Source organism: Rissa tridactyla, chromosome 1 (assembly GCF_028500815.1).
Source record: "Rissa tridactyla isolate bRisTri1 chromosome 1, bRisTri1.patW.cur.20221130, whole genome shotgun sequence".
Taxonomy (NCBI): domain Eukaryota; kingdom Metazoa; phylum Chordata; class Aves; order Charadriiformes; family Laridae; genus Rissa; species Rissa tridactyla.
The window spans coordinates 200,607,811-200,619,790 of record NC_071466.1 but is presented as its reverse complement, the minus strand read 5'-3'; the positions used below and the strand labels follow the sequence as shown (position 1 = coordinate 200,619,790).

The window sequence follows — 11,980 nt, the reverse complement described above, 5'->3', positions numbered from 1 at the left end:
CGCGCAGCGGGCGCTGTTGCGCAACCCGGCCCCGGCGCTACCGGCCTCCGCGGCTCGGCGCGGCTCCCGCCGAGACGGAGCGCTGATTCATGGGGCCCCGCGCCGGCCGCCTCGGCGAGAGGAGCCCGGCGCTGCCGCTGCCGCTGCCCCCGCGCGGGGTGTGAAGCCCCCCGGCCCCTCCTCCGCAGCCCCCGGGCTCGCCCGCCCTGCTCGGGAGTGTGGGGTCCCTGCCGGGAGCCGCCGCGCCTGGCGCACAAGAGGGAAGCGTTGATGCATCGCTGTGGAAATTCATTGTGTGACTTTCTGGGTATTTACTGAGTTTCAGACCGAGATGCAGCTCTTGAAAGCTTTATGGGCACTAGCAGGAGCAGCGATCTGCTGTTTTCTTATATTTGTCATCCACTCACAGTTTCTTAAAGAAGGTAATTATATCTGCATGTCTACATACCCTGTTCTTTAATACTAAGGTCTTTACGAGGTGCCTTAATTATTTTTACTGTTTCCAGTATGTTCTATTTACAGCAGTGCTTCCACGCTATTTTTCCTTTCCGTTAAAGCCTTCTCATTTTTGTTCCTGTAGAGAATAGGTAGCTTTAGACTTACATTCTTGGTAAATGTGTGTGTATATATATATATATATATAAAATCTGTATGATGTTTGTATTCAGTGTTTTAGCCAATGTTTCATTTCTTTATGGGGCATGTATAGCGTATAGAAAATATTTGTTGCTATCAGATGACCACAGAACAGTAGTCATCATGGGAGTATTAATAAACCAAAAAACCCTTAACAAGTAAATGTCTTATTTTTATACCAAATCAATAGGCATCCTTTCCCTCTTCCTTATTCAGTACATTTTCAATAGATGGCACTAAAGTTCTATGGAAAGGGCAGGGCAGAGCAAATCCTGGGCATTCAGCATCTTCCTTCTCCTCCTCGTTGCCCCAAAACTGGAAGAGGCCTTTGCATGGTTCCAAGGCTCCTGTTTTTTCCACCTTGTTGTCAGAAAATTGTGATTACAATTTACTGGAGAAAATAGTTTGGATTGCGTGTCAGGCTTTCTTCTTCTTCCCCCCCCCCGCCCCAAGTGAGTTGGGTGGAAAAAAATAGGTTTGATTAAGTGAATAGAGGAATTTTCTTGCGGAGTAACCCTTGTATTGCTCTTTTTTGTTTTCTTTCCTCAGAAAATTACTCTTTTTTTCTTTTTCTCCCTTCTGTGCTACAATAATGATTCTGCTGCTTATTTGTAAAGCAAACTGCAGTCTGAGATTCGAGTGTGAATCCTGAGATGCATATATATTTTACTTGGTGGTGTGTGGGAAAGCCCAGTGCTGTTCTTTAAGCAGTGTTAACAAATATAACACAACAATATGGGGGGTTTGCTGAAACCTTTTATTCTTTTTTAACATTGTAAGATAATCAAGATTATAGCAGCCGGAAGAAGGAGCCCAGCTCCTCTTCGAGTGCTGGCTGCGCAAAGCAGGGGAAAAAAAACTTTTATGTGACTGGGACAAAGTTTCACTCAAGACTGGGCAAAGCGACAACCTTGCAACCACTGAAGTATCGCCGCTGCTTTTAATTTAGTGCCAGTCCAAAAAAAAGCACGAGGCTGTACATTTTCACAGATCTTTTCTGAAATAAATAAACACTGATTTGCCTGGTTTGGTTAATTAAGAAGCGTTATCCAGATATCTCCAGTGCCAGAGATTTCTCCTTTAAGAAACGTACCCTTTAATTGCATCGTGTGCAATGCCTCCCACATAGTCACTTATTTAACAATCTTTTAAAAATGCTCGGACTAGTGTATTTTTATATATCTCTGTCTAATGAGATGACTCGTTTGGAGGAGATTTTGCAGAATGAAATATTGCCAGTCATTTCAGGCTATTTTGTCAGTATTTGCCATTATGCTGCCTTTTTTTTTTTTCTCATTCAGTCTTTCACTGCTTGATTTTGAGACCTGTGTTACTGTAAATAACCCACAAAGGAAGAAGCATTTTGTTTTATTTAAAATATTTCTTCTTGCATTGTAGGAGTAGAAAGCTAGAAAAATAATTTATAAAAACAGAAACCATGGCCATACACCGAGCTTTTTAACACATTTTACATTGCTTCTTCTCCAGCATTTATAGCCACTCTTAATGTGGACTGCAGAGAGGAAGCTGAAGCTCTTGAGCTTGTCGGATAACTTAATTGCATTGGTTTGTTTATATTTGAGAAAAGAAAGAAAAAAGATTTCTGCTTTGTTGAACACTGAGAACTATATAGTTACTGGAAATACAGATTGTGTGTATTGGGCTGGTTGTCAGCCTTTTCTTGACGGGTGCTAATCTCCACAATAGCATTTTGACCCCTTTCGTATAATTACTTCAGCAGTGTATGTATTCCTCCTTGTAACTTCAATAATGACACTGAATAGTTTAGTGGAACTGATTGAAAGTCTACATGGTATAACTGAGTTTTTTTCTTTATGAAGAACTTTTAAAATATCCAATAAAAAATAATTGCTTTAAGCATAATATGTTCAAATACAGCCATCTAAGAGAAGGAGAAATAGATAACAGATGATTTAAGCTGTATATTGTAAACAGTTTGCAAAAACAAGACTTACACTTCCTTTCTTTTTCAGTTTAAAACCTGTGGTCTTTTTAAAATTATTTTCAGAAAGAAAGCAAGGGAATGAAGTGCGAGGAAAGGACTAGCAAATCATTTAACCACATGCTTACCATATTAGTTTACTAAGTACATATGTATAAAGAAGAATACATGTGAGGTGGCTGTTACTTTACCTTCAGAAGATTTGAAATTCTTGTCTCATATCAGAGTTAGCCCTTTACATTAAAATTTCAAAAAAAGTTAGGAGTGGTATGTCTCATTACACACGACGTTGTTAGACTGTTGATTTCCTTGCAAAAAGATTAATTTCCCATTGGAGCCTAATGAACTACATGGGCTTGTTGTTTGTAACTCAGCTGTGTGGTCGAGTTCCTCGGTTAAATGCTTGGACATTGTCATTTGGTTATTTCTTGTACAGAAGGATAATTTCCTCTAGTCCCAAAGAAGAAACAAGTAAGCCAGCAGTTTGCCTGGCTTGATCAGATTAGCTGATAGCACGCATCTCCTGAGACAATTTGACGATACAAATTCATACACGAAGCATCTCTTTTGTATGCAAGACAATTGATTTAAGAAGAATGACATGTAAAATTAATTAAAGGTCTGACTTAATTTATTAAGGCATGCTCTTTCAATTTTTGCATGTTTTGTAATATTTACTGCTTATTATTTTTCCAGGGGCAGGTCTTAATAGAAAACTGACATAATCTTCACTTTTTACAACATCTCAAAATGATGTAATTACCACACGTCGTCTTCTGTATTCCTTTTCCTTTTACTCACTTGGAATTAGTGATGTTATCTGTTACGTTAAAACTCTTATCACCTATTAACACAAGATGTTTTTATAATTTCAGTTGTACTGCATGGCTATAGTGTGTAGAACTTTCATTACATCCAGCTGAAACTTATTACCAGAACCAAATCCTCCTTCAGTCACAGTCATAAATATGAGATTGTGTGTTGCAACAGTCAGCTGAGAGCTTTCACACCGTTAATTTTTCATTTTAGTTGCTATGCTGAACTTATATTTTTCTCTAAGTAGCCCTGTCTTCATTCTTAAATATTTTTATATACATTTTTGAATTAAGGCAGGTTAGTGGTAGCATTACATTACTACCGTTTAAATGGTGTTAAGAAACAATGAATGCTTGTTCTGAGATGAGTGGGAAAGAGCTGTTTAAATGTCTATTTTCATGAATATGTTTTTTTCAGGAAGTGGAGAATGGGTGACACAGGGTGCCATTTTTCCACACTTAGGCTTTTGTGTGGAAATACAGGTCGTCCTGTGGCTAATCCGTTCCCCTATGTCCAATCTGTCCTTCAGTGTTTCTAAAGATGAATAGAGCTGTGAACCCAGAAAAGGGTATTGTGGTGTATAATTGCAGTCCCATGCCTGTCTGATCTTCCTGCGGAGCAGTTTAACATACCCCAGTCAGCTGCAGTCAGTATGGAAGGGAGTTAAAAATTGAAATATCTAAAAATTTCTTTGTGTGCACCATTGAGAATTAAAAGTAAGGAATTACATTCACTGCTCATGTCTGATTTTAAATAATTTATGATCTATTATTGTTTAACACATTTATGCAAAGAGAGCTGAAAAACACTGAGTTGATGTTACACTCATTAATCGTGGGAACTCCTTTGCCCCCAGACAAGTACCCTTTGCACCTAGTAGAACATTTTAACCATTCGGACACAGAAAGGGTGGGGAAAGGTAAAGGATACAGTTTCTAAATGTGTCTTTAAATCCCATGGAAAGTAATGCATTTAGGGAGTAACTTTTCAAGGGTATGTATATATCGTAGCCGGGGTCTGTTACAGCTCTGGATATACTTTAAAGCTTTGTTTATCCTACAATCGCTCATTAAGAGACTAGAATGTCTTATCTATCAAGGGCGATTTAATATTTTGATTGGTTTATGAGATTAGAGTGTTGTGAGCCTTGTTTGGAGAGGGACTACACAGAAACATGGATTCAGTCTCAAGAATCTTGTTTAAAGTGTAGAGGACTGGAGTAATCGGATCTCAAAACCACATTCTTAATCTGCTGGGTAGATGTTTGGTAGTAAGCTGTGTAAAATAGGGTGATTTTCTGTTGATATGCTGTAGCAGTTAAGTAGAGACAAGAGAATTCCAATGCTTCTCTTATAACCAGATGATTATGGCTATAAACCAGAATTTAAGCATCACTTGTGCAGATTTAGTATATACTTATATATATGAATAGGGTTCTGTTTAGCACATTTTTCATAATTATCATTTTCTTCTGCCTTAGGCAAAAGTTAGCAATTATTGGTTACGCTCTTGTTGGCACTTCTCTGTCAAACACATTTAGAGGAATTAGTGTCACAATAGCAAAAACACTGCAGCACTTTCTTTAAAAGAATGCATATATTACACATAATAACTTGGCTAAGGTTTATACTTAATATCTTTATTCTGTCACTTTTTACAGATTTAAATATTTTAGCCTGCTCTAAAAGTGTGTAAAAAGCTTTATGCATATTTTTGAGATCTTAGGGTGTACATTTTGACACTGAAAATAATAAGGAACGTTATTCTATTTAGCTGTCTAACCTCGAACAACTCTGCTGTTCCTCTGCTAATGTTTGAAAATGTCTACTGACAATATACCCAAGATATTTTTTGCAGAGCTTTGTGTTCATATCATCTGGTAGCTCTATAAAGTTGGTAAAACTAATGTTTACTGCTGTGTAAAATGTTTTGAGGAAGGGATTTGTTATCTTCTAAAACTTTTTGAGACTTTGGTCCTGAAAATTTTCCTGGAAAGAATTTGAATGTGACTTATTACACAGACAGTATCGCCAGCTTTTCTTAAAAATTTCTTTTTCTTTTATCTTTTAAATGCTTAAAAAAGAAGAAAGACTTGAAACGATTAAACAAAGCGAGAAAGAGAATTGCTCTTTAAGAATGTGGGGGGAAAAAAAGTTTGGGTTGATGTTAGAGTTGTTTTTTTCAGTTTGCCCTTTTATGCTTAACCTGTGTCTCAAAACAGTGAGATACCTCACTCACCAGATGTGCTGCATATGTTACCTATATATAGTAAAACTGAGTTGAGGACAGTGTGTCCCAGCTGCAAATTTACCTGCTTTTGAGGGGTTTATTGCTTTTAACATACTGTAGTATAATTCTTTTCTCCCGTTTGTCTTCTATACATTTATTATTTTTTTTTCCGGGTTTGTGGAGAGGCAAATCTGAATGAGATTATCAGAGCAGCACATCAGGCTAGAGAGAGGCACAGAAGGCGAAGTGGAAGGTTTCTCTTCCCATCCAGAAACCAGACTTGGCAGTTAAAAACCCCTAAGCTTGAATAAGTGCTGCACAAGCAAAGACTGTGTGAAAGGTAACCAGTCTGGGAGGATTTTTTGCAATTTTTTTATAGCTTTATGGCAAATAAATAAAATTAGGAAGACCCAGTTCAGTGGCTATTTGATAGTATGTGGCACAATGGGACTGAAGAAAAATGAGAGAACGTCCTGCTTTCAGATAAAATAGCTTTGTATTTGAAAAGTTTTGGTATTCTCAGAGGGTTCTTTGTTTGTTTTTTTTTTTGTTTTGTTTTGTTTGTGTTTTGTTTTTTTTTTTTAAGATAGGGTTAGAGAAGTGTAGCAGCGAAAGGAAGCTATGCAGACAAAAGTTCTCAATAATTTTCTTTTCAGGGAGGCGAGAAAGATACTCTCTGTCTGGCATCTGCTGTGCCGGGCTATACCAAGAGGGGGAGTCTGACAGTTTTCCTACCCATTAAAGGTAGTTTTGAAATAAACTCTTTGGTTTTGGGTAATGAAAATGAAAGAAGTGTATATCTTCATAGGGAAGCGCACCATAGATGGTATAAACCCCCTACTTTTCCCGACTGAGCAACTTGAAAAAAGGAATTAGTAACAGATTTTCAGTAGCCTTTTTACGACTGCCTGTTTTCACGCCCCAAGAGCACAAGTGAGGAATTATTGACCTTTCTCAGCATTTATCAGCACTACCTGTTCCTAAAGGCAGTACTATAGATTGATGTGAGTCACATCATACAAAAGTGCAGGCTTTTTAGATCTGGTGACTAATATTTATTATTCTTGTTTCTTAGCGGGCATATACTGTATTAAATATAAAACTGGAATAAACACAAGACACACTATTGAGATTTTTTTAAGCTGAATTTAAAAGGGGAGATCAGAAAAAACAAGGTTGTATTTAGAGGTCGTGAGTTCAATATAGTATTGGTGAGCGATAAATGTCTTTAATTCACTAGTCAAAATACAGGTAAAATTATTCTCTCCTCATATATATTTGAAAGTAACTTTTTGTAATCTTGTGAAGAAAAGAGGCAACACAAGTTTCTTAACTAAAGATAACAACAGTATTTGTTTTCTGGAAGTATTTAGATGTCCCAGTTGGAATCGGTGGCTCAGCTGAGTATGACTGGCCAACTGTAGTGTATGTTCATACAAATCCAAGCCAGGGATCTATTCCATCCAGTATCTGGATTTCAGCAAAGATTTATTTTGCTCAGGAATTATATCCTCTTGCCACTTATTACCCACAGTGATAGAAGGTTCTGTTTAATAACAAAATCCGATTATTTGCCTAAATGTGCTTTTTATGCCTGTTCTAGAAATCCAACACAATATAATGAATCTGCCTATTCATTATATTTTACCTTTGGCACTACATCAGCTCACAAGTAAATGCTAGTCAGAACAATAGATCTTCCTACTAATTGTTGTTAGTCTTGTGAAAAGCAATGAGTAACGTGTTTGAAATCTATCCAAACAGCAAATTAACATATAAATAACCAGAAAAAAATATTGTAATGGATCGATACCTATTGAAACATTTGCTAAAAGAAGACGCTGTACTAATGTGTATTTTCATGTGGGTGATTTATAATTTTTGACCCTAAGGAGGAATGTAGAAGATTGTGTTAATCCACCAGGTGAAAAATTGCATTTATAATAGACCAGTATATTTTGGATCTCAACTTCTTTCTAATGTGACACAAGGCTATATGGTATTCCAAAGTCTAGATGTTTAATTGCAGTCACACACAAGGAAAGATGTAGGCCAAATTAAGTGGGTCCACAGGAGAACAAAGGGAATAAGTGCATCTTTAGAGGATATGACCTAGAAAGAAGTACTGAAAAGACCAGAGTTATTGAGTTTATAGAAGAGATTACTAGCATGATAAGAGTTTTCAGTGGGTAAAATTCTGCCTTAAGAGTAACAAACTGTTCTTTCTGTGAAGTTGGAAGATTATAAGAAGCAATGAGCGCAAACTGATTTAAAGGAGATTTAGGTTAGACATTAGGAAGGATTGCAGCAAGGCAAATTTGTGCTGTGCATCAGGGAAGACTTGCCAATGGCAAGAAGAGTTAAGCATTGGGATAGATTTTCTTGGGAAGCTGCGAAACAGGAGAGTTTACTTTCAGGTTAAAATATTATCTGTTGGGAATAGTATTGTCAAGTTGAAGCCGACAGGCGGACTAGGTGACCTCTTGAAGTCCCTTCAAGTCTTATCCTCCAAAAGGTACACTTACCTGAAACTTCCATAGAAAAATGAAAGATATTTAAACATCTGACTTTAGGGCAGTTTTCTGTTGACTGCAAAGTGAATAGGCTCATGAGAAGACACACTAGGATCTGGAAGTATTCAGGGGAAAAAAAAAACCTCAAGAAGACAACCAGTGTTTTAAGTATTTTATTAGCTAGATCATGCCACTTTTTATGCCACTTTTTGAGTTGCAGTTGTAATGAAAAAAAAAAAAAAGAGAACAGAATCTCATTATTTATGTAATTAAAGATCACTCTTTTAGGTGCTGTTTACCTTGCAAGCTCTTTAGGACTTGAAGATGTCCTGAAGTAGAGCCTTGCTCTGTTCACTTTTCTTCATATGCAAAGAGCAATGAAATTAGAATATTAGTATCATTCACTTTCTGGTATTTCTTATGGGATGAGGATTTGCGTTAAGGATTGTTATCTCTGGATTATTGGATAATTGGATATTGGATAATTGGAAGGATTATCTCCAGGTGGCCCTATGGCTGCTCTGACCTCTGCTATGGGAAGCACAGAAGCAGCCCCACAACAGGATGAGCTGCAAATGGCTTCAGAGAGGTTCCCTGTCAACCTGTGCCCGTTTGGTGCTATTGGTGATCGAGAGCTTTGTGTTCGTTTCTGTCTCTAATGATGTGCACCTTAATGCAATACGGTCTGATTTTTATGATGTCTGCATGGTTTCAAGTCCAATAGCAAAAGGAAAATTAGCAAATTGTGCTGGCAGAAGATAAGCAGGAGAACAGTGGTCACCCTGTTGGGGCTGTGAAGTCTCATACTCCACAACTTGTACTTGGAGCAAGTCCTGTCTGGAATTTGTTCATGTCTCTGGAACAGTTACCTACTACAAGGTTGTTCTACTTAGAGAGGTAGAAGAGCTGGGTACTAGTTGTTGTTTCCTTGAGCAGCACTAACATTTCTTTAAAGACAGAAATAGGAAAGTTTTTAGAAGTTATTGTATTGCAAGTTAAAATTTCTTTACCCCTTTACACTAGTTTGTCAAAAAGCAGTCACATTTTATGTGGTTCTGTGGTGACTGCTGATTAATCATGACAATGATGCTATATGATATCTTTTGTACTTTGCTACAGTTTTTATTGTATTAAATTACATGGTTTTCTGCATAATTCTTGCAAATTTATGGCTTTAAGGAAAAAAATAGAAAAACAAACCACTGCTCCATTATTCAGAGTTGTACATGTTTTGGAGATGTGGATCTGGGAATAAACTTAGCCTCAGGAGAATCAAACAGTTGTTTGAAACGGTCACTGCTTGAGTATCACCTTGCTTATGGCTATGAACTAATTGAGATTAAACTAAAATGACTGTGAAATGTTTCCTTTTCCTGTGCATCCGCAGTTCCCACTATCTGCCAATGCTTTAAAAGTATTATTTAGTCATTAAAAAAAATGGATGTGCTTCTGGTTTCCTCTTTTGTTCTAGCTTTTTTCTTTGTTTTTCTAAATGTGTGCTGGTAGATGAAGTAAAGAGTCTTCAGCTTCATTTATTGTGAGATCTTGTAACTGTTGTAAGCATTTTTGTATGCTTGGCTATAAAACTATATAGATTGTACCAGATGCTGCCTTAACTTATTTTATAGAATTATAATGGATGCTGATGAGTCTTAGAGTCAAGCCTTTAAACATAAAAATCCCTTTGCTGTGTGTTGTTTTTTTTTTTTTTGTAGTATATAGCAATTGCCCTGTTTTATTGAATCTTCTTACCTATTATTCTGACTAACATTTTAGTAAAACTTTTTATATTTTAATATTATAAGAGGTTTTATGTCTTCCCTAAAGACTGCAGCAACATTTAAAATATACTTTACCTGTTATTTAGGTGATAAATGGCAGGATTTTCAAGTGGGCTGAAGACCCAAGAACTCCCATTGCCTGCAATTAGAGCTTGTGAGATAAAACATATGGGTTGAGCATTTTCTTGGCCACGTCCACTTACTAATTTCATGCCAAGGCCCAACAGGTTCATTGTTATTACTGGTTAATTCATAACTAGACAAATACCCATTTGTTGTGATATATATACATCATTTGTAGTGTTAATTATTTATAAAAAATACACTGTAAGGTCAGTGTATAAATTAGCGGCAGTTTTTCCTTTTTATTGCACTTTCCTGAGCCCAAAAACGTTTCACAAGCCACACATGGCTTTTCATTTTTAAGTAAATTGTCTCTGCTAACAGCCTTCAGAAAGTAATCTGTCAGGTACGCAAGTCGAAGGAAGCAATGCGATTAGAGAAAATGAGCACACTATTTGATGTTAGGAATGAAATCTTTTCTCCATTCGAATTGATGGTGAACTTCTGCTGTTTTCACTGAGGGCCCCTTTTCAGCTGTGTTGGGCACCATGAGGTTCTACTTTGGTATACTTTTGCCTTAGTTTATTGACTTGGGAAAGTATTCTTTCCAATCTTGTGTTAGCTAAATGACTTTGAAAGATAACTCTTACTGAAGCTTTTTTGAGATCAACTGATTAAAGCACGTACTTCACTGGGCAGCTTTTGCTTTGTAATCCAGTTCCTTGTCTCATACTCAGGCACGCCAGTTCCTGGTGACGCTATCTTGTTATTGGTAAAATTAGGTTATTTCCCTTGTTCCGCAGATGCTGAAAACTAGGTATGGCTATTGTATAACTGCATACTCCAATGCAGTGAATTATTAGTGTTAGTACTATGTGCTTCTGTTTAATTATGCACTGAGGCCTTACCTAGAGCCAGAACTGTACCCTTGCAGTCACTTAACAAATCTAGAGACGCCTGCAGTTCATTGAAGAAGTACAGGGAAAAAAATTGTTAAATTATACATGAACAAGTAGTTAAAATAACAGAAGTTATGAACTATCATTTCTCCTCAGTGTCTCTTCACAGGCTTAATGCTTCTCTCCAGCTAGAATTGCCTAATTTTTTCAGTGGTCCTTGTCCACTTCCAGCACGCTCCTTCTGCCTTCTCTCTTGCACGCTCTGCCAGGCGAATGCAGCTTCATTCTGCACGCACGTGTGGGAACGTGGGCAAAAAAGGATATGATCAAGGGATCTGTTATGATTCTGAACATTGTGCTTTTCTTCCCCTAGTTTCTAGGCTCTTTTAGAAACAAATTCCAAATTAGCTTTGCCTGTATGCTTGTATAACTATATATATAGCCTTGACTGACCCTCTACCCATTATAAAATTCTTCCAGTCTGACTTTTAGGTTAGAATATTGCTAGCCGTCTGATCTAGTTCCTTGGGTATTAGGGCGTTGTGTATTAGCTAATGAATTACCAGTATTCTGATTTAGTTTGTTAGAATACAGTCTGAAATTTTTCTTTTCTAGTACTGACTCAGAACTAAGATGAGCAAGGAACTTATGCCCTTTTTATAATTACTTCCTCTTTGTGAGGTGGGAATTTTTCACTAGGTGACTCATTTGCAAACTTCCAGGCAACTGGTCTCTTAGGACGCCAGTACAGATCATAGAAACATAGAATCATAGAATGGTTTGGGTTGGAAAGGACCTTAAAGATCATCTACTTCCAGTCCCCCTGCCATGGGCAGGGACACCTCCCACTAGATCAGGTTGCTCAGATGCCCACCCTGGGGAGATCAAGTCTATATGTAGTTAAGCTTTTGTATTTTCACATGCATTTTATTGTAGTGTTACCCTTTTAAGTTTTCTTCATCAGTTTTGTGAACTCTATCACGGTGAGAGCTAAAATGCATTAGATTTATAATAATTCTTAATATTAAACCCAGTTCAGAGAAATTGTGTATGTTTAGTAATTTGTATTATGGTGTAAAA

At 37.2% G+C, this 11,980-nt stretch overlaps 1 protein-coding gene across 1 annotated transcript in view; it reads left to right on the top strand.

Annotated features, from left to right (window-relative positions):
* Nucleotides 1-253: 253 nt before the first annotated feature.
* TAFA5 (TAFA chemokine like family member 5) overlaps nucleotides 254-11,980 on the top strand; it is a 320,394-nt gene continuing 308,667 nt past the window's right edge. The window contains exon 1 of the mRNA XM_054187634.1: nucleotides 254-422. Within this exon, the coding sequence (XP_054043609.1) occupies nucleotides 332-422 (91 nt within the window). The 5' untranslated portion in view covers nucleotides 254-331. The remainder of the gene's footprint in view (nucleotides 423-11,980) is intronic.